This window comes from Odocoileus virginianus, chromosome 5, assembly GCF_023699985.2.
Source record: "Odocoileus virginianus isolate 20LAN1187 ecotype Illinois chromosome 5, Ovbor_1.2, whole genome shotgun sequence".
NCBI classification, from domain to species: Eukaryota; Metazoa; Chordata; class Mammalia; order Artiodactyla; family Cervidae; genus Odocoileus; species Odocoileus virginianus.
The window spans coordinates 63,439,241-63,463,406 of NC_069678.1; the positions used below are offsets into that span (position 1 = coordinate 63,439,241).

The 24,166-nt window shown below is 35.2% G+C and overlaps 2 protein-coding genes across 11 annotated transcripts in view; one reads left to right on the forward strand and one right to left on the reverse strand.

Moving 5' to 3' along the window:
* The window catches only part of ITGB3BP (integrin subunit beta 3 binding protein), an 82,027-nt gene extending 61,559 nt beyond the window's left edge, over positions 1–20,468 (forward strand). For 3 of the 9 annotated variants that reach the window (XM_070468048.1, XM_070468045.1, XM_070468047.1), the window contains one exon: positions 9,568–11,346. In XM_070468048.1, coding sequence (XP_070324149.1) covers positions 9,568–9,713 — 146 coding nt within the window. In that variant the 3' untranslated portion in view covers positions 9,714–11,346. The other 6 variants (XR_011487847.1, XR_002312438.2, XR_002312440.2 and 3 more) reach the window with 6 other exon arrangements.
* Positions 14,448–24,166, reverse strand: part of ALG6 (ALG6 alpha-1,3-glucosyltransferase) — a 52,484-nt gene continuing 42,765 nt past the window's right edge. For both annotated transcript variants that reach the window (XM_020885571.2, XM_020885579.2), the window contains exons 13-15: positions 21,115–21,183; positions 20,790–20,988; positions 14,448–15,255 (exon numbers count right to left, since the gene is read on the reverse strand). In XM_020885571.2, coding sequence (XP_020741230.2) covers positions 15,058–15,255; positions 20,790–20,988; positions 21,115–21,183 — 466 coding nt within the window. In that variant the 3' untranslated portion in view covers positions 14,448–15,057. The remainder of the gene's footprint in view (positions 15,256–20,789; positions 20,989–21,114; positions 21,184–24,166) is intronic.

The following is a 24,166-nucleotide window of genomic DNA, read 5'->3' on the forward strand; positions in this document are numbered from 1 at the left end:
ACTGACTAGAAAAGTTTTAGAGGATCATAATGGGAAATTGGAATATTTATTATTTCTCAACTAGAGAAAATCTTTCTTTTATATATTCAATAGCAATGGTGTAAATTTTTTTTAATCTGTTAATTTCCTAGAGCTAATTAGAATTAGGCTTTACATTAGGCTTTTGCCAACAGTTTTGAAGAATGAGGAAGGGAAAATTATAGAACAAATAGATGAACTGTCTCTGCTAATAATTAATGGGAAAAAATTTCCCAAAAGTGTTATTTCCTTCCGTAAACATGTATATAAGACATTAAAGTTATTTTCACGTGTTAAAACAGTCACCTCCTTTCAGTTATCCAATACATAGGGATTCTTTGTATGTTTCTGCATGAATCAGCCTTAAATCTATTTTCTAGTATTTTAGGCATTGAAACTGACTTGCCCATTATCAGGTTTTCCGTGAGAGCTGAGTGTTTCTTCATGCATAGAGGAGATTGTATCACTAAATCATGTTTTAAAGGTTCTAATAAGCATTGGTTATTTGTTGTGGTTTAAATGTAAACTGAACTAACTGAGCTAAGATACATTATATAATATAAACTATATGGTAAGATATATATGAGAATATAGAAGTCACTTTCCATTTTGTTTCTTGGCAAGAGCTACATTGACTCTTTATACTTACTGAGGTATTCAAATCTTCTTTAGTTTTTCCTCTTATTTTTTACATTAATATTGCCTGGAAAATAGATTAAAGCTTTTTTTTCTACTTTGAATTTGAGCTAAAGTTTTTACAGAATGCTTTTCCCTATTTTTTTCTCCAGTTCGTAATGTATATATATATTTTTAATTTTGGTGGGGTTTTTTTTTTTTTTTTGGTTAAAGATGATGCACACCAACACATGCACATTATATATAAATTTCTTTGCCAAGTTAACTTTCACCCCCTTCTATTCATACATTCATTTTTATAGCACTTTGTTAGTTTTTTTGACAGTACAAACTAATTTGCTTTACATATTCCTTATTTGGGGATCTAACCATAAGCTTTTTACAGAAATTTCTACTTTACTCTTCTTTTACTATGCTATTACCCAGAATTATTTAAATTTTAAAAATGTTCTGAGAATCTCCATAATATTAGAAATTTATAGTTAGAAATTACGTAATATAAAAACCAGCTAATATGTTTGTAATATGTTTTAGATGTTATATTAGGTAATTAATGAAAATGAGAGTAAACACATTATTTATTTCACTATCAGAAGAATGTCCCTCAGATTTTTTTTCCTTCAGATTCTTGTCAAATTTTCCTAGAGTAGTTAAAATAGACAATACAAGGGAGAATTCCAGCATTTGTTTTGTCATTTTGCCTTTGAATTAATCCTTTAGTTCTGTTTATTTTTTTCATCTTACTGCTAATTTGTTTAGCAGCAGTTGTAGTTTTTATTGTTGTCAGAGAAGTATAATTGTAAAGATAAAACTCTAGTGTTTTAAATAGACATCTGAGACACATTCTAAGGCTTTGTATAACCTATTCCATGGGAATTTAAAACATCCACATTAACATTAAAAGGTAAACTAAGATTTTCATAATTTTCAGAACTGGACCTTGCTAATTAGGGAATGACTTAATAAAGCATGTGAATAAAGAAGACCTCCTTTACAGAATACAGATTTCTTAAACAAAGGAAGGCTTCTTTTTTCAGTTAACTTAGGAAGTAAGCCTATCTTCACTTTCCTTAATAATATTGGCTTTATGACTATTAGAAGGATAATGAAATGAAAGGTTTTTTCTGTTATATTTGGATGTGAATTTTCAAAATTATTTTTAATTTGTTATGCCGAAGATTTAAAACATATGACCATTCAGTGGGTTGATACAGAAGGACTGTCACATTATCATCACATGAGAAGGCATGAAATTTATTTACTTTACATAGTCATCCTCTGTATAAAACAACTTAATACAAATATTCCTGAGACAATAGGTGGCATTATATGGTACTGAGTATTTTCATTTTTTCTGGAGATAATTAGAAAATACCATCATTGTTTGTCCATGACTAGTACTTCCAGTAAACAAAATGTTTTTTAAAAGAATGTAAGCAAATTGTAGAGCATTTGCCAAGATATGAAATCTAGACACTTAGCTTCAGTCCAAAACATATTTTATCTGTTCTGAGAATAATTGTGTAGGTTGAAATATGCATATTTTAAAAGAAATGTAACCATCTGAACTTTACATTGTTCCAAAAAGTTGATTGTTTCAGCTGTCTGTAATACTGAATATTTCAAACTTTCTAACTTTGGCCTTAAAAAAAAAAAAAAAACGCAAACTATAAATGTTCTGATTTTCTTTAACTAAATTACTGTCTTCTTGCATTGTAAAATTCATTTTCGTTATAGGATTTTTGAGGTTTTCTAACTCTTGGTCCAAAGGACAAATTTTAAACTCCTTCTGTTTTAAGACTATATAAATAGTTTAATATTGCCTTTTCATTCTAACCACCCACTGAAGTATTTTTTAACTTAAAAATATGTTGTTCTTTCCCCCACTCAGTCTTGAAAAAGTATTTGTCATATCAGCTAAATACTTTTACTCCTGGAAAACTGCTTCCATTTTATTTTTTTCTGTTATAGCTTAACATGAAGCAGTATCTTTTTTCAAACAAATACTCCAGTATTAAAAATTTAGGTTTGAAGTTTAGACATGAATTTTAGAAGAAACAACAAAAATTCCACTATGCTTTTAACATTCTTAGTTTATTTAGAACTGAAAAATAGTGATGTTAGTTTTGGTAACACAAATACACATTAATGTACAACTGTAGTCCTCAGCTCTTTATATGAATTCAGTTGTCACTTATCCTGTATGTGGATCATACCTTTTCCTCTTATTAATGTTAATGCTTGTGCTTTACATTGTTCATCACTGTTTGGGGGCTATATTTCAACTGCTTACTTGAGATTTGTCTCGGATTTAAGGAACACAAACTGGTTTATTACTTTTCAAAGCCTTTTAAATAATTTCTCCTATGATCTAATTTTTTTATACATTATTAAAAGTATGGTGCTTTTATCTTTTAAATAATCTGTTAAACTTTTAAAGCATAGATTTTTAACTCACTTAATAGCAATTATGTGTTTAAGAGGTGTAAATAACTTGCTATCAGACATTACAAATATCCAGGTGCTCTGTATGTGCTGATGACAACAAAATTGAAACGGAAGACTGTAATAATTCTGACTGGTTTTCTCTGCAGAAGATATTGATTATTTGTGTGTGGTGAGAGATTTGGAAAATTCAATTAAAGGAGTTGTGCAAAGGTTTCATAAATTTTCCTTCTACAGCGTGTACACAGACATTGTTGCGTATTAAATCAATGCAGCACTTCACAATATATTTTCTTTGAAACATAAAAATAAATAACATTTAAACAGTTCTGCTTACTACAGAAACAAATTTTATTTTCTGTGAAGCATTTAGTCATGTGCTATCACTGACTCATACACATTTGCCAGCTGTAACAAATTTTATAGACATTTTCTCCAGAGACATATCTCACATACTATGAATTTTTAAATGAGCAAATGGTGAAGAAGGGATGTCAGCAATATAAAAATTGATTAGTTAAAAGATAAAAGCATAAGTAAAGAGATTTGTATGGTAGTCTTAATAGGTTTTATTAAATAAAAATACTATAAAAAGACAGTAATGAACAGACTGAAGACTAACTGTTCTTGAGGTGGAGAAAAATTATTCTGGCACATTTAGTAGAAATTGGTTTTATGTCACCTGACAGATGAACATTTTTTTTCCGCTTTAACTCTTAGAGTAGTTAGAAAAGCTCCTCAAAGTGTTTGATAAATTCTCTTAAGTGGTTTATGTATTTTAAACACCTCTACATAATCATAAAGCAGATATTTATAGTGTTATATAATTAATTATATAGTTAAAAGCAGGACTTGGGCAGTCAGTAAATAGTAGATTATTTTTTTCCTGTACCTCAGACTTCACATAGGAAGAAAATAATCTTTTTCCCTCACACTCTTTATGTCATACGCTTTAGTCCTCTGGAATCTCTCTTTGAGGACTCCAGGCTTCTCTCTGACCTCCCTTTCTGCCTGGACTACACTTTCTTCCTTCTCTGTCTAGGAAACTCCTGCTCACTCCTAAAAGTCAGCCTTCAACATCACATTCTTTGAAACTCTCCCCAGATAACCTAGGTAAAAAATAAATTGCTTCATCTTCTAGGCTTCTACAATACTTGTCTGAATGTTTATAAATGTACCATGTTGTAGTGTACTGTAATTTTCTGGTTTCACGCCTCTTTCTGGACTTCTCTCCTTGGCAAAGTCTTATCTCTATACTGTAGTATTGAACCTGGATGGAAGGTCCACAGTACATGTTCAGTGAATGAACAAAAATGAATGGCTACTCTAAGAATTTTTTTAAGGAATTATCTAGATATTTTCAAATAGGTATAAATAAATTATCTAGATATTTTCAAATAGATATTTCCTTACATGCCTCATTCATTTAATATTTATTGAATGCCTGCTAGGAGCCAGGCACTGTTCTAACATAGTGGATACACTAATTAACGAGACAGACATAGCCCTGCCCTCAGGATTATAGAATCTAGCATAAAAGATGAGTAATGATGATAAAACATAACCACACATTATAATAATGAGTTTCTTGGTAGTTTTCATCCTGAATTTTTAAATGTACATTCTGAAACAGAATCAGGCAAATCTGTAGGATGTTGAAACAAGAATTTATAGCCCCAAAGCTTTTATTTATAATGTAAAATAAAACTTTATGTTTAGTCTCTTTATTTTAATTTCATTTTGATTAAACATTTATTCTGCATCATATACTATGACAACTTACTTTACACTGTTTTCTGGAAAAAATCTTTTTTCTTTCATATAGAATTATGTGATCTTGACAGCTGTGAATTCCTTAAAACCATTTTAAATTTAGGTAGTTTCACCTTTATAATTAAGGTTACCCTTGTTATATTTCACTGTTTTTTCTTTCAGTTCAAAACATTTTACTTGTATTATCAAATTTGGTATTGTCTTTAAAGAAAATAGGGACATGAGCTTTGATGCATTAATTAAAATTATATTTAATCTATTTTTACAAATAATAGGAAGATAATCTGACAAGATCTATGAGTTAGAGGCCAATTGAAAGAGAACACTACTGAGCTTGCCAGGCTAGCTTTCAAAGAGGACATATTTTTAGTGAGTATAAAGAAGGTCCTTAATTGAGTAAAAAAGGCTAACTTAACAGTGACAGGTAGGTTATAGTTTCTGTAGGGGACATCAGTCCGAACAAGATATAACAAGTCATATCTTGTTATATGATTTGGAAGTGTGCTGAATTGATTAAGTGAATACTTGCACATTAATGCATTAATTAGTGTGCTAATTAATTGCCCACTATACAGTAGTAATCAGTGAATGTCAGGTTTCATAATTGGTCAAAGGTTTTAGATTCTATTAAGTATACAATATATATATATAAATACACACAATCATTCACTGGAAGTTTAAGTGTTTTATAAAGTTTCTGACCCATGGAAATCCATCAAACTATTGGATGGTGATCATAAATACACAGTTCATACATAAACATTCACAGTTATACATTTGGCAGATGAATATACACATTTAATATAGGACAGTCTCATTAATGAATGAGTTTGGGGAATCTTAAGAATACTGAGAATAGCTTTGTGTTCATGGATTCTAGTAAAGATCATCATATGTTAGGGGTGTTTTTCTGAGTCTTTAATTTGAGTAGTACTTTCGAAAGACTTGAAAGAATTAAGGTTGACCTACAGAGAAATAACAGTTGAATGTATTTGACTACCTTGTAGACATTTCCCTGGATTTTTTTTTTTTAATTCTGATATATTTTTTTATGGTGTGCTGGCTCTTCGTTGCTGCGTCTGGGCTTTCTCTAGTTGCAGCGAGTGGGGCCTACTCTCTTGTTGTGGTGTGTGGGCTTCTCATTGTAGTGGCTTCTCCTTTTGGAACGTGGGCTCTAGGTGTTGTGATGCATGGGCTTAGTTGCCCCACAGCATGTGGGATCTTCCTAGACCAGGGAATGAGCCCGTATCCCCTGCATTGACTTGTAGATTCTTAACCATTGGACCACCAGGAAAGTCCTCCCTAGGTTCTTTTGATATTGTTTTCTCTGACCTTGGACTCTTTCTTCATGACCTCATCCATTCCTTGACTTTTGTTCTCACCTTTGTGTATATGGTTTCCAGATCTATTTGTCACCTTCCTCCTGAGCTGTAAACAATCTCAGCTGCTATACATTATTCCCTAAATATGCTGATTTCACCCTCCCCCCTCCCATATTGTCCCTCACTCTACCTTTTTAGGGGTTACATTCATCCAGTGATAGAGCTCAAAACTACAATTCTGTCTCTCTCTTTGTCCCCACATCCAAACTGATCCCAAGTTGTATCACTTCCCAGAACGTTACTTCTCCTTCCCATGTCCGCTGCACTGGTTTATTCCTTCGTTAACTCGTCCAGATTACTTGCGTCCTCATTGTAACCTGCCTCTGTGCTCTTTGTTCTTGTTTCCCTACAGCCTGTCCTGCTACTGAACGAATTATGATTTCAGAAGTATCACTCCACTGTATTTGTCGTAAAATCCAAATTTACACCATTGTTTAGAACTCTCCCTGATCTGACCACAACTTACCTTTCTAATTTGTCTTTGTCTAGGTTACTCCAGATTATTTCCCATTCATTCCTGAACACATTCCTTAGAACATCCGTTTCTCATGTCCTTACTTTTGTTCTTGTCTCCTCCACTTGACATACCTTTTCCCCCCATCATCAAAATTTTACTCATCTTTCAAAAACCTGCTTATGAGTTTCCTTACACTAGGCCTCCTTAGATCCTTCTCTTCCATTCTTCTTTTATGGATTTGTCACAGCTGCTGAACTGGTATAACTAAAAGAGGATATTAAACTTCCTGACCTTGTGCTATGCCCTAGAAACCTCTGATAGTCGTGATACCCGTAACATTACTGAGTGACCAAATTCCCTGTCTACACATCAGCTTCTGCCCTATTGCACTTCAGTAATTATTCCTCCTGACCAATTTTATTCAGTGAGCATAAGCATCCCCTATTAATTCACTCTCAGAGCCTTTAAAAAGTGAAGCCTTTATAAAACAATGTTATAATAAGGGAGACAGCAACCCACAGGCCATGGACAGTATGAAGACCAGCAAAGTGTTAGTTGCTCGGTCATGTCTGACTCTTTGCAGCCCCATGGCCCCTCCAGGGCCCTCCGTCCATGGGGTTCTCCAGACAAGAGCACTGGAGTGGGTGGCCATTCCCTTCTCCAGGGGGCCTTCCTGAGCCAAGGGTGGAGCCCAAGACTCCTGAAGTTGCAGGCAGGTTCTTTACCATCTGAGCCACCACGGAAGCCTCCGAGAAAGCATGATTTTGGCTAATGTTAACTAGCAATACTGCAGGGGATGCTGAGACAAATCTTCTAGAAACAATGTAAATCACTTGGTTAGCAAAAGTATGAGGCTTGGAATAAACAGAGCCCTTTGCATACTGCCCATCTAGTATTCAAACTGAAGATATAAGGTTTATATACATGAAATGATAACCAAATAAAGCAAGCAAGTGATAACGAGTTCAGACTCTTCTTTCCAGGATTCTGGCCCATAGCAAGTATAAAAAAGAATTATGAATCCATTGAAGATCAAGTATCAACTTGATTAGTGGAGGACTCAATAACCTCCAATATGGTAGGCCCTCTGTTAGAAGCTTGGAGTACTAATGTGGACTAAGGCAGAAGTGGAACCTTCTCTCTCCCATAGATGGAAGAAATCCTGCTGGATAGAAGTGCTCAGTCATGTCTGACTCTTTGTGACCCCATGGACTGTAGCCCACCAGGTTCCCTCTGTTCATGGGATTTTTCAGGCAGGAATGCTGGAGTGGGTTGCCATTTCCTCCTCCAGGGAATCTTCCAGACCCAGGAGTCAAACCTGCCTCTCCTGCATTGCAAATTCTTTACTGCTGAACCATCAGGGAAGCCCTCCCTCTCTTCCTTATTGAATGCAAATCTTAAAGCCTATGTGCTCTTCTGACCTGAGGAGAAAGTGGATCTTTAAATAGATCCATGTCCGTGTGCCTCTTTCACAGTAAAGACTGCAGACCTGCCTTGTATGCTTGGTTGCAGAAAAGAGAGTGAATGGGCTGCTCTCCTTACAGCATGATAATTAAGAAGAGCAAAGGCCCACTGGGTTTGAGAGTAGACAGTGAAAGGGAAACTAAATAGTGGGGCACAAGAGTGCTGTGTAAGAACACTGACGGAATATGACTTGTAAAACATGGTCTGCTATTCTGGATGTCAGTCAGTCAGATTTGTCACTTCCGTGGGCTCCTGGAAGCAGAAGAATTGACATAAGTGTCTTCCTCTTCAGACTGAAGAGTTGTAAACATTCTTCCCTACTCTAAGTAACAAATGAAGAATAAGCAGTAGGAAAATACACAAAATGGGCCGCCTCAGGATGGAGTGATTAGGTCATTATTTAAGGGCTCATGATTTTAAAATCAGTTCTGGTTATTCTACTCTGCATAATCTCTTAACAGAGGGCCCTCCAGGCCCTCGTAATGGAAGCTTTGTATTTAGTAGGAAGCTGGAATTTGAAAAATAGGTAATTTTGATGGGCTGTGTAAACATTCTAGGCAAAGAGAACACTGAACAGAAAAGGCAGAGAAGCAGAGCGACTGAACAGTAGATTCCAGACACATCATTGATAGTTATGATCACCAGGCTAGCAAGTTCAGACTTTATTCATTAGGCAGAAATGAACCCATGAAGATTAATTATTAAGGAAGTAACCATCTAAAATATGTTTTAGAAAAAATAAAATATAATTGCTATGTGAAAGATGAATTCTGTCAAAATACTGCTCATGAACTGCATCACTGTATCTAAATTTCTTTTCATTTGTGTTCTGAGATCTTCATCTCTATAACCAGTATAGCCATGTAGAGATAACAGACATACTACTGCTCCCTGCTCCTGCGCTATGATATGTATCACATTGATCAAAGTATTGATTTTTGCCGGATCCTGAATTTGGCCTCAGAATCTTTCTCAACACAACTGTCTTGGCAACCATGATCAATTGATTACACTTCTTTGCAGGGTCTGGCATTGTAACAGAGAATGGGATTTGGATTAGATGTCCAGCACCAGTTCTACTACCTACTTAGCTGTGTGGCCTTAAACAAGGCACTCAGTTTCCCAAAACCTTAATTGTAAAATGAGACTGGTGATATTTACCTTGTGGATTATATACAAGAATTAGCTTGAGGAATTCCCCAGAGGTCCAGTGGTTAGGACTCAGTGCTTTCACTGCTGGGGCCTAGGTTCAGTCCCTTGTCAGGGAACTAAGATCCTGCAAACCATGCAGTGTGGCCAAAATTTTTAAACAAAAATTAAATAATTAGCTTAATTACTACCTTTCCCATTCACTGTTGTTTAGTTATTAAGTTGTATCTGACTCTTTTGCAGTCCCATGGATGTGCACCAGACTCCTCTGTCCATGGAATTTCCAAGGCAAGAATATTGGAGTGGGTTGCTATTTCCTTCTCCAGATCTTCCCAGCCCAGGGATTGAACCTGCAACTTCTGCATTGCAGGTGGATTCTTTACTACTGAGCCACCAGGGAGGCCAACCTTCCCATCAGTTCAGTTCAGTTCAGTTGCTCAGTTGTGTCCGACTCTTTGAGACCCCATGAATCACAGCACGCCAGGCCTCCCTGTCCATCACAAACTCCCGGAGTTTACTCAAACTCATGCCCATCGAGTCGGTGATGCCATCCAGCCATCTCATCCTCTGTCATCCCCTTCTCCTCCTGCCCCCAATCCCTCCCAGCATCAGGGTCTTTTCCAATGAGTCAACTCTTCACATGAGGTGGCCAAAGTATTGGAGTTTCAGCTTCAGCATCAGTCCGTCCAATGAACACCCAGGACTGATCTCCTTTAGGATGGACTGGTTGGATCTCCTTGCAATCCAAGGGACTCTCAGAGTCTTCTTCAACACCACAGTTCAAAAACATCAATTCTTTGGCGCTCAGCTTTCTCCACAGTCGAACTCTCACATCCATACATGACCACTGAAAAAACCACAGCCTTGACCAGACGGACCTTTGTTGGCAAAGTAATGTCTCTGCTTTTTAATATGCTATCTAGGTTGGTCGTAACTTTTCTTCCAAGGAGTAAGTGTCTTTTAATTTCATGGCTCCAGTCACCATCCGCAGTGATTTTGGAGCCCAAAAAAATAAAGTCTGACACTTTCCACTGTCTCCCCATCTATTTCCCATGAGGTGATGGGACCAGATGCCATGATCATAGTTTTCAGAATGTTAAGCATTAAGCCAACTTTTTCACTCTCCTCTTTCACTTTCATCAAGAGGCTTTTTAGTTCCTTTTCACTTTCTGCCATAAGGGTGGTGTCATCTGCATATAATTATTTAATAAATGGCAGTCTTCCTTTCTTCCACAGTACTAGCTATAGTTCTGGTAACTGAATCAATAACCTATAAAGATATTAGGGGAGCACTGGAATGCTTAAAATCTTCTATAGGTATTCCGACCAGACTCAAATGAGTTGGCAAAAGTTGTCCGTTTGGCAAACTATCTTGTAGGACAGGAAGAATATATGTGGACCATCATGAATAGGGAAATATAGGGGCTCACCATATATTACTTATTCATAGCTGCCAGTATAAACAAGGAAGGGATATTTCAGGAAGTAAGGGGTCCACATGCCTTATGGGGATACATGCCGTCTGTTGCTATTGGGTGTTTTTTCAAAGGCTTCATCTCACAAGGATCCTAAAGCCAGACAGACAAGAACTTCTGTCACCACTAGGAGTCCCCAGAGGGACATACCCTGAATAGGAATGCCAGTAGACTGTCTCTTTTTTGGGGGGGCAGCTGTTGGAGGAAACACCTGCTGAAAGGCCCTGAAGGCTTATAGACAAAAGGCATGTAAGATTTGGTGTTTTCATTAGGTCATGTTGGAGTTTTAGAACTCTCTGAGAAGTATCTCATATCCATCTTCATAAAATGAAGTGTGCTATGTCATAGTAGTCATATTGACAATTATTTGTGAAGGTGAATCTTGCTTTGAAGATTCAAAAATAAGCAAATAAGATACTCCAATACCTAACTAAATTAGGTACCAAATTACATAGTACCTGGGTGTTTAAGTCATTTCTCAAGTCATGTATGAGATGCATGTTAATTTGGAAACTAATTCTTGATGATTTAATAATCACCTTTTATATCCCACAGGCATTTAGAAGAAACACACTCACTATGAACGCCAACTTCTGTATCTGCCTGATCATATTTAAGGGAACAGAAGAAATGTTTGTAATTAATCTGTGCAGTGAATAGCAGATCATAGCATAGGCAGGTGCGTGTCTAGATAAAATTTCTTGAAGCTAATTTAAACTTTCTACCCACACCAGTAGATAATCTCAACATAAATAATACATTTCTTCTTGACCCTTTAAAGTAAGCCAACATATAGAAGAGGATCTTGACTTATATTCTGTATCTGATACACTTCTGTATACTTTTGTCATTTGTGGACAGACTTATAGCTTGTATGAAAATGGCACCTTTGGTAGAGCTGCATCTTAAAACTCAGATTAAATCTAATAGTGAGTGGAAGTGGGTCCCAATTTTCCAATTTAAAGCCCTAGATTTGTACTAATTAGATTCTTTTAAAAGCTTTTAAAATTGTAAGTTTACTTTAGCTTCTACTTCATAGATGAGTTTTTATTCTAGTTATGCCTATGCTTGTAGAGTAAAAAATATTTTCAAAGTTTTAAAATTCTTACCTCTTTTATAAAATGCTGGAATGCATTTTTCAGTGCAGATATTTAAATGTGAGGTTGTTTTTAAACTACACAGAATCTCCTGAATATAAAGAAAAGACCTCATCTGGGACAGTATGTGATTCCCTCCACATTTTGAAGCATCCGATTTTTAATTTTCTACAGTGTTGTTTTTTATCATCTATTTGTGCTCTCACAAAATAAAGGGGAAGAGTGAATCACAAAGTGTTATAACTTGATAGCACTTTTTTTTTTTCATACTTCTGCACCTTTCTTTGACCATTTCCATAGGGGGTAAAATGCTATTCCCTTGGGATTCACCCCAAGTCTTGGCAAAATTTGTATATTACCATGTCATTTAATTCACTGTATTATGAAAATAAAAATACTATGTGAAAACTGTGAAAGAAAATTTAACAAGTTAAAGTTGAAACTAACTTTCCACTTAGAGAAATTTCAGATTTGCCTCTTAAAATGAAAATGAATTATTTTTTAAAACTATTAATTGAAATAACTAAATAGTAACTCAATTTATAAAACTAATTGCCTTCACTAATTATTTTATTGGGGCAATCTAAATAATATTTTTAAGATAATCTGATAAATATTAAGAATACTTTGTGATATACTCCTAATAATGAGAGTACCTAAAATATACCAAAAAGGTTAATTTGTGTTCCAGCATTGAAAACTAACCTCAGAATGTAAACCAAAACATATAAAGACACCTACATTAGTCAGGAAATGAAGGGTTAAGAAGTAAGATTGGTTTCATATGTAATTCAAGTTATGTAGCTATGTGCTTAATGCTGTTAAATCAGTTACTGTATGTTTGACCTCTTGATATACCAAGCTTTTGCCTTTCAGAACAGCTGGGTTGGCTAAGAATCATTTCCCAGTTCTTTTCTTTGTAGATCAGATGACTCTCGCTTTATCACCCTTGGAGGCCACATGAAGGACAAAGCAGAAAGATCCACACACAAAACTAATGTTTATATGGAGGTGGTGTGGGGGGAGGAAGGCAAAAGGCGGGGGATACACTTGGCCCTGATCTTCCAATAAACATAACAGAAGGACCAATTGAGACTTGAAACCATTGTGTTACTCCAACCATTATTTAGTTACATCCTATCCATCTCTTGCTCTCTTTCTATTGAACAGAGAGGCTCCTTTGACTGCCTTGACTTTTGTAAATGTTTCACTCACTTAGTTGTGGTTTATCATTTGGACAGAATGCTACATTGGGGATTTTTCTCCCCTCCCTAAGGCTTCAAGGCAAAATGACTTCTGTTGCCTCATATTTGATACATGAACATACAGTGTATTCTCTTCATTTTAAGAATCAAACCTAAGTTTATGGCAACAGAGAAAACTCCATTTTTCAGAAACAGCTTTTCCTTATAAAAGAACTTGAAAATAACTTTCCTAAGATCATTTTTTGACAGGTATATTAGTGAATAAAGGGATGCATTTTTAATAATTTTTGTATAAGCTAAATGTCTTTATAATAAAATATCCTTGTTGTTATTTTGGTATTTAATTGCTCAGAGTTCAAAGTGGACTCTTCTTAAATTGGTTTCTAATAGATATGAGATACTTATAATTGCTACAAGTCTCCAGTAAAGCTATAGTGTAAACTCCACATGACTAAATACTCTAGAAATGTATTTTTATTTAGAATTTACCTATAAGATACCTTGAATATGAGTGTATTCTACTTTACTAATGTTTATATATACTTTCATTTTCAAATAATGTTTGTTTCAACTATTTAGAAGTTAAAACTTCCTCATCATTGATTTAAATCAACATCCTGTATTAAATGCAAGTATTCTATTACAAAAGATAAGACTGCACCAGCCAGCCAAGATGCTGACATTTGGGCATGGTGATTATAGATGGTGACCATGGACAGCGATGTTCTTGCTGATGCGGCAGCGACTCAAGGCTGCTTTTTCTGTGCTGACCTACCCTTTGAGTCTTTATGCACATTTGCTTTGAAAAAGAAATACTTCTTGATTTTTTGCTTTGTCTAAACCTACTTCTTTACTGGACTTAAAAACACATACCTTGTTGTATCAGCTGTCCATGTCTAGAACCAAATTCTCTTATGTGTGTATATGTGTTTGACTTGCATTGTTTTAAAATATACCACCACTTAGTTAATATGCTTTAATGGCTATCTTATTAAAGAAACATATTCATTAAAAACATAAGTTGGTAGGGAAGTGATTATTTTTATTAGAGACTAAAGAAAACATATCTTTACATGAGAAACTACATGGTTATAATAAATTACTTTTACCAATTGAATGGTATATTAAAGATGTGCTCCTTCTAATATAGAGTGATACAGTATTAATAGGGCTAAGTTAATATGAAGCATGATATGGATCAATGCTTATGGCACTGGTAACCTTCATGTCATAACAAAGAAGAACAGGATGAACCCCTCCCTGGATAAAGCCATTTAACTTAAACAGAATGAACCTGAAAGTTTAGAGCCAATGATCATGAAAGACTTCACTCAGACCACTTAAACTCAGGAAAATTCATTGTTTAATGGCATTCAAATAAATCAGAGTTCTTAGAAATAAATAAAAACAGTTTAATCTTTCTGCCTTTCTAAAAAAATTCAAGTTTACACATAAGGCGTGTTCAAGCTTTAAACAGTTTAAATTGCCTTCTCATAGTAATTTAAAAGATTATCACAAATTTAATCCCTGAGATATAATTTCTAAAATATTCTAAAATATAAGCAAAACTAAATCTGAATACCAAAATTAGTGATTTCCTTCAAAAATAAGGGACTAAATTCTCCCATTAAGCTCACTGTATTTGCAGATTTTTTTCAAGACAACAAATTATAGAGTACATTTCTTAAGTAAACACTGGGATAAAGGACACGTTCTCTTATTTCCCCACGTGATAACTGAACATAATAAAACTATAATAGGTCTTTGTCACTCAGTAGTTAGAAAATAAAAGCCTTCATTGCTTTGGTGCCATATAGATTTATTTTGGGTAGACAACAATAACTTTTCACCATTTCCTATTTCCATGATTCTCAAAATTGTCCTTTTATTTATATATAGCAAAAAGTTTAGAAAACCTTGTGGCACTAACATTTTCACATTTCTTTGGGGATAAAGCTAGTTGATTTTCTTCTGACTTCTTCCATTTTTGGAATCCCACATGATTATAATATTAAAGTATACCAAGAAGAATAGGAAATGTAAGCAGGATACAAAACACACCAATACAGAAAATAAGTCCGGTAGTTTCTGAGGAGGATCCAGTGTGACAGTCATCATTGTCAGAAGGATCATAGCGATTACTGACATAAGAAACTATAAGAAGGGAGAAAAAAAAAAAGTGTTACTGCATAGTATAAAAGGTAATAGTTGAATGTACTGGTAACATTGGTTTATAGTTGTAAATGAGTAGAACTGAACAGGACAGCTGGGGGTTCAATCTCTTCTACTAATGTATCTCAACCTAGTTTGTAGGTTAGAGTCATTTGGGGTTTAAAAAAAATCTCAATTCTCAGACCACATCCCAGAGCAATTAGAATCCCTGCAGAATGCTCTCCAAGTGATCCCCATGTGTAGCCAAAGCCTGAGAACCCCTTTAGACTTCATATCACTCAAGCACTAAAACAAGGTCCCTGGAATAGATAATATTGCCAGTCAGGCTTAAATTCACGGCATGCTCCAAGGGCCTATGGGATATACAATTCTAAGTTAATCTAAGAATTCATCTATGAAGAAGTTTTCCACAGCAAATGAAATATTACATTTCGTATTCACTGCATACTTTCAATGAGCTAATTCTATAGTAGAGCATGGTGGGACACATGAAAGAAAATATCCTCTGGCTTCAGAGAGCTTCCAGTTTAGGGGGGGACTACATGAACTAGTTAAGTAAAATCACAGTCACATCTTATTAAATGCCAAAATGAGTAGTAGATATAATTGACTGGATTTATTGTAACTGTGCACCAGTTTCCTTTTTCAGACCGTACCACAATGTACTATACCACAGAACTTTCTGCAATGATGGAAATGTTCTAAATGTGTATTCTCAAAAAGTAGCTGCTAACCATATATGGCTACTGAGCATTTGAAATGTACCTGCTGTGACTGAGGAGCAGAATTTTTAATTTAACCATATGTGTCTGATGTCTACTGTATTGAACAATATAGCTATAGACTTTGAGACAAGGACACAAGCTGCTTAAGTAAATGTAGAGAACAAGCAGAAACGGAAGTCAGTGACTTTCACGATGAAAGTGGGACATATGGAACCCTGAAAGATGCCATAATGGCTGTATTATGACAGAATTGATGGGACCTGAAAAAAACTGTAATGCAGTGATCATTCTAGATGGAAGCCAAAAAGACTATAAAAGAGTAACCTATAACTTGCTTTGTCTATTCTCCCATTCATTAGTAAACCCACACCAATTAGGCTTTCACTCCAGTGAAACTGCCTTGGTAAAGATCTATAATGACCTCCACTAAACTAAACCCAGTAGTCAGTTCTTACTACCTTACTGGATCTCTCAGCAGCATTCGAAATAACACATCACTGATATCTTGAAACCCTTCCTTCACTTGGCTTCCATGACATCATTCTCTCCTGGTTTCCTCCGACATCACTAGTTAATCTTTCTCAGAACTTTGCTGGTTCCTTCTCAATCTATAATCACACCTTTGGTGAGCTCACTCATCCAGGGACGTGACTTTAATTACTGTCTATATACTGAAGATTCAAATTACTGTTCCCAACCTGGACCTCTCCCCTAAACTCTAGGCTCATATATCCAAGTTCTCTTTAAAATCTCTAATTGGGTATCTAAGAAGTGCCTAAAACTGTATATATAAACTATCCTCAATAAGATTAACATTTGACTTCTCATTAGGAAATATGGAGGCCATAAGACAGTGGGATGGATAATGTTCAGAGAGCAAAAATACCCTTCAAAAATGAAGGCGAAATTAACAAAGGCAATAGATTTGAAAATACTGAAATAACACAAGGTCTAGTCTACAAATACATTAGAATTGGAATAGAAAAACAGGAAGTAGTCAAGGAAATCCCCAAATATTTGTAAGCTGAACAACAGATGCCTAAATAATTCATGAACCAAAGGAAAAAATCAATCACAAGAAATGGACTATATTTTTAACTAAATTAAAAAAAATTTCAAAGTTTATGGAATATTGCCTAAAAATGGGGGTTTTATATGGGTTTGAATAACTATATAAAAATGGAGGAAGGGTCTCAAATCAACAACCTCTAACTTGAACTTTAAGAAACTAAATAAAGAGTAAACCAAACCCAAACATGGAAAAGGGTATAATAAAATTAGAACCAAAATCAATGACACAGAAAACAAAAAAACCAATAACCAAAAGTAGGTTGTGTAAAAATATTTATCAATGAAACCACCAAACTTTAGCTAGATGGACCAAGGGCAAAAGAGAAGGTACAAAGTCCCCAAGTTGGGAATGAAAAGTAACACCACTCCTTACCATATATAAAAATAAAAAAGGATGGTACAGGAATGTAATAAATAAACAACTGTTTGCCAACAAATTAGATAACAGATGAAGTGGACAAATTCTTAGAAAGACACACTACTGAAATTATGTCAAAAAATACAGAAAGTCTCAATAGATCTATTGATAAGAGATTGAATTAATCATTGTTTTAATTGAAATATAGTTGATGTACAATATTATGTTTCAGGTGTATAGCAAAGTGATTCAGTTATATATATTTCTTCAAATTCTTTTCCATTATAGGTTATTAAAAGATACTGAAAGTCGTTCCCTGTGCTATATAGTGAAAAAACCCTTGTTGTTTATCTATTTTATGTAGTTTGTTAATCCCATACTCCTATTTTATCCTTCCCTCCTGAATCAGTCATCTTTAAGATCCCATGAAGAAAAGATCCAGGAACGGATGGCTTCACTGGTGAGTTAAACCCAGTGTTTCTAGAGCAATTAATACCAGTCTTTCAGAACTCTTCCAGAAAGTAGAAAAAGAACCCTTCCTAACTTATTCCCTGAGGCAGGCATTAAGCTTGATTCCAAAATGATACAAAGATATCACAAAAAAGAAAACTACAGACCAATATCCCTTATGAATATAAAGTGCAAAAGTCTTCTACAAAATACTGACAAACCCAAGAAAGTGACATATAAGAGATTATACACCATGATCAAGTAGAACTTATCCCAAGAATGCAAGGCTAGTTCAATATATAAAAACCAGTCAATGTAATATACCATATTGATAAAGGAGGAAAAAACACATGATAATATCATTAGACACAGGAAAAGCACTGGACAAAATCCAACAGCTTTTAATGATAAAAAATTCAAACTAGAAATAGAAGAGAACTTTCTGACCAAATAAAGGCCATATATAAAAACCCCACAACTACATCAGAGTTAATGTTAAAAAGACTGGATGATTTCCCCCTAAAATCTGGAAGAAGATAAGATGTCCACACTTGTCACATATGTTCAGCAAACTGTTGGAGCTGTCCAGCCAGGTAATTAGGCAAGGAAAAGAAGGAAAAGGCATCTAGATTTAAAGAGAAGACATAAAACTATCATAATTTATAGACGACATGATCTTGTATATAGAAAATCAAAAGGAACTCACTAAAAACAATACTAGTTCAATATAAAAAAAATCAGTTGTATTTTTATGCAGTACCAATGAACATTATGAAAACGAAATTAAGAAAACAATTCCACTTACAAAAGCATCATAAAGAATAAAATACTTACAAATGAATTTAACAAAAAAAAGTGCAAAACCTGCACATTGAAAACTTCAGACACTGCTGAAGGAGGTTAAAGAATAAATAATTGGAAATACATCCTATGTTCACAGGTTTGGGAGATGGTAATGTTCCACAAATTTAAATATGTACTCAAAGCAATCCCTATAAAAATCTCAACTGGGGTTTTAGAGAAATTAATGAGCTGATCCTAAAAAGAATACAGAAATACAATGGACGTACAACAGCTAAAACGATCCTGAAAATGAACAAAATTGGAGGACTCACATTTGCAATTTTGAAAACTAACTACAAAACCACAGTAATCGAGACAGTGTGGAAACAGCATAAAGATAATACAGATCAGTGAAACAGAACTGAGAGTCCAGAAATAAACCATTACGTTTAAGCTCTGTTGATTTTCTACAAAGGTGCCAATACAATTAGTGCTGGAACAACTGAATAAAGTTGGACTTCAACCTCACACCAAACACAAAAATAATTAAAAATGAATCAATGTCCTAAAAAACACTTCAAGAAAACATAAGAGTAAATCTTCATGACCTTTAGTCATACATAGTTTCTGAAGTATGACATCAAAAGCACAAACAAAAGAAACTTATATTAGGCTTAATAAAAATGAAAACTCTTATGCTACAAACAATACCATCAAGAAAGTCAAAAAGCAACCCACAGAATGGGAGAAAATATTTGCAATTTAGTAAGAGACCTGCATTAAGAATGTATAGAGAACTCAAAAATACAGAAACAACTGAATTAAAACTGGGCAATGGATGGGAATTCCCTGGTGGAATTCCATGCTTTCACAGCAAACAGCCTGGGTTTAATCCCTCGTCAGGAAGCAAAAATCCCACAAGCCACTTGATGCAGCCAAAAAAGAGGGGGATTTGAATAGGCATTTCTCCAAAGAAATTATTTTTTAAAATACTCAACATTTTTAATCACTAGGGAAATGGAAAAAGTACAATGAAATACCACTTCACATCCACTTGGTGTGGCTATAATAAAAGATAATAACCAATGCTGTCAAGGATGTGGAGAAACTAGAACGCTCATAAATTGCTGGTGGGAATGTAGAATTATGCAGCCCTCTGAAAGATAGCTTGGAAATTCCTCAAAATGTTAAACACAGAATTACCACTCCTAGGTATATACTTGAAGGAAATAAAAACACATATGCACCAGTAAATTTAGACACAAATCTTCACAGCAGCATTATTCATAATAGCCAAAAAGTGGAAGCAACCTAATGTGCATCTACTGAAGACTAGATAGATAAAATGTGGTATATCCATATAATGAAATTGGCAGTAAAAAGGAAGTATTGATACATGCTACAACACAGTTAAAAATAAAAAACACACTAAGTGAAAGAAACCAGTCACCAAAGACCACATTTTGTATGATTCCATGTTAGAAAATGTGTGTCCCCACAAAGTTCATATGTTGAAGCCCTAAGCCCCAGTGTGACTGCATTTGGAGATGAGATTAAATTAAGATTAAATAAATCATAAAGGTGGGGCCTTAATCTTACAGGACTGATGTCATTATAAGAGGAAAAGATACCAAAGAATTCTCTATTTATGCAGATTCACACACCAAGCGGCCACATGAGGAGACAGCAAGGTCACCTACAAACCGGGAAGAGAGGCCTTACCAGAAGAAACCAGTGCTGATGTCCCACTGATTTTGGCCTTCCAGCCTCCAGAGTTATGAAAAAATAAATTTCTGCTGTTTAAGCTACCTGGTGTGGTGTTCTACTATAGAAGCCCTAAGGGACTAATTCATTCCATTTATATGAAATGTCCAGGTAGGCAAATCTATAGAGACTCAAAGTAGATCAGTGGCTATCCAAGGCTGGATCTGGGGTGAGGGTGGAATGGAGAATGACTGTTAAAGGGCACAGGGTTTCTTTTTGGGGTGATGGAAATCTAAAATCGCGTAGGGTGATGGTTGTAAAACTGTGTACATACTTAAAACAAAAGTTGCATGATTTAAGTGGGTAGATTTTATGAGTGAATTAATGGGAATTAAATCTCAATGCTAGAAAGAGAAACAACTTACCAAGTGTTGTATAATTTTGGGAAGGAATGTAAAACATGTAAAATATTTCCTAACAGAAGTGGAAAAACATTTCAGTTGCAATTCTTCTTCAGAAGTCTTTTCAAATATTGAAAAGGAAGTTGCACAAGCTATAAAAAATGCCATCACTGTCACAACTGAAGGCATTAGGAGTTCATCTTTTAATAGAAGAGGTAGCATACTATATAGGAAAACAAAAAATATCAAAAGAGAATTAATTTAAACCACAATCACTTTGTAAAAAAGTTTTAAATGAGTTTATAAGTACTATACTGAACATATTATACTGGAAATTGGTTTGACTCACCTAAATGTTGACACAAGTAAAAACCACGTAGACATAAAAGGAATTTCGCTTAAAACTAAGCAGACTGGTCTAAAATGACAAAGAAAAATATTTTAGAGAATATAATTTCAATGCTTATATCTAAAAACGTGAATACATTTTATCTGATTTTTGACATAGCTAAAAAAACCACAAAAACCACAAAACAGAGCCAGCAAGATCTCCATAGGGACTACTGATTCATTTTTTAAAATAACTATCTGGGAGGGGGGATCGGGATGGGGAATACATGTAAATCCATGGCTGATTCATGTCAATGTATGACAAAACCCACTACAATACTGTAAAGTAATTAGCCTCCAACTAATAAAAATAAATGAAAAAATAAAATAACTATCCAAACTATGTGAATCTAGACAGACAGAAGGTGTCAGCTCATAATAACTGGAAAACTGCTTCCAGTATCATTAATGAAACATTTTTTTTCTCTGTCATACAAACAGTAGCTTAAAGAAAGGATAAACAACTGAACATTCAGAGAAACAAGCTTTTCCATATATTCCATCCAAGTGGTAAATATGAATATCCTACTTGGTATGACAGTTCTCAAACTTCTTTTTTATGCTCCTCCATGTGACCTAATACTCAGCTAAGTTAAAAGTAAGACAAGATCATCATCCGCCACTGAACAGAGGCCAACAGAGGCAAAGAAAAATGATAAAGGGCTGATGATGGTAGCATAAAAGGAAAAAATGAGTAGGACAAGGCTACATTAAAAGAGAAACAGTATAGGAAGAGGAAGGTAACACCAATAGATGGACCCACTGACTTTATTAAAGAGCTTATTAGGGTCAGAAGTCCAACATCTGTGACCTCCTGAGCACCACCCCTGGTCGTATTACCTTCTGGATTCAACTGTGGCAGTGTTCATGAAGAAGGGGGCTAGTCAGAAGACCTAAGTCCTAGCCTCATTCCTGACACTTACTTATGACCTTGAACAAATGATTAGTTTAACCTTTTTCTTATGTATATATGGAAATAATAATAATAACTTGGATTGCTGAGTAGCTGAAAGAACTCTTGCAAGTAATTATCCAGTTTATTTTTCAGTTAAAAAATTACTAGTGATGGTAGTTGTTGGAATTATATTTTGTTGTAGTTTTGTTGTTATCATTATTAGGGGGTCTCCTTATTTTAAAAGGTTTGTGTATTCTCATTTCTTAAGAAAGATGACTTCTCATGGCAACTAGCATATGAGATATGAGGCCTGGGATTATAACTGACTGAAAACTACTGCACTAAAAGAAAACACTACAGGATTTTCATTGCTTGATGCTTTTAAAATCAGAATGTATTTCTGTTAATTACAAGCATTTAGTAGGTGCTCAATAAACATTTTCTCTTTCTGGGTCAAGAAGCCTTTCCTATTTAATCACTTGATATTCATTTATTGAAAATGTATTATGTAATGGTGTTAGTTGCTCAGTTGTGTCTAACTCTGTGACCTCATGGACTGTAGCCCGCCAGGCTCCTCTGTCCATGGAATTCTCCAGGCAAGAATACTGGAGTGGGCAGTCATTCCTTTCTACAGAGGATTTTCCCAACCCAGGGATTGAACTCAGGTCTCCTGCACTGCAGGCAGATTCTTTACCATCTGAGCCACCAAGAGAAGGAGACAACAGAGAATGAGATGGTTGGATGGCATCACCAAATCAATGGCCATGAGTCTGAGCAAACTCCAGGAGATAGTGAGGACAGGGAAGCCTGGCCTGCTATAGTCCATGGGGTCGCAAAGAGTTGGACACAACTTAGCAACTGAACAACAACGGTTACATAAAAGTGTTGCTCTGAAAAGAATGCAGTGAGAGACAGAACTCAGCCCTTAGCTTCAAGGTACTTAATATTTATAATCAAGCAGCAAAATCCTCAACGTCCTCAACCTCTTCTTTCACTACCTTGTTCAAAACAAATTCTGGTTCTCTCCCCCTGAGGAAGAAAATGCTGCCCCTCTGCCTTCTCGGTTGTGCCCGTTTCATTGTCTTGTTTCCCCAACCTTCAAACAGTCTGGCCCAGAGGAGAGAAAGACCTCCTTGATCTTCATCACAACTTCCATACCAGCTCTCCCTCTTCCTGCCATAACAAGCTCCAGCTTTGACTCTCCTGTCATCAGGCTTTATTCTCTATATTCCTCATCTTTGTTATCATCCACCAGCCTCAAGAATCACTTCCCTCATTACTCAATAATTTCAACTCCTTACACACTGTCTACAAAAAAATACATGATTTTCGAGTGTCCAGCAATTACTTAATATTTCCCTAGTCTGTTCCTACTCTGTGTCTCTTAAGAAAAATAGTTTACACTGTCTCCTCTCCTCTCATATTCCCAACATTTCCAACCTACTGACCTAATGATTTTGCCTTCCATTTCAATAAGAAATTTGAAGCAATGAAAAGAGAACTTTCACAGACATCACCATCACATTTGCTCTCTTCCTAGTATCTGTACTGATAATAGCATGCTCTGTTATTAAGATGAACCACGCATGCACCTGTCCATAGCCAATCCTTCCATTTATCCTCTCGATCCCACTCCGGCTCCCTCTCTGAAGGACACTGCTCCTGCAACTTTTATCCCTCCTGTATCACTAGTGTTCCCTTTCTACTGACCGTCTTCTGGCATTATCTCTTCTGTCTTAAATAACAAACCTCTTTGTCCCCAATTTCTCTGCCAGTTTTCGCAGAATTTCTCTGCTCCCCTTTTCAGCAAAACTCATTTAAAGAACTGCCAACCTATCCCACACCATATACAAAAATTAACCAAAATGGATCAAAGACCTAAATGTAATTCTTAGAAGAAATATGAGAATAAATATTACCTTGGATTTGGCAGTGGTCTGTAAGGTACATCAAAAGCAAACACAATGAAGAAAAGATAAATTGGACCTCATCACAATTAAAAATGTTCATGAAATAACATTATCAAGAAGGGGAAAATTCAAAGAATGGAAAGAAGTATCTGCTTATCATATATATGATAAAGGTTTAGTATCCAGAATATATAAAGAATTTCTGA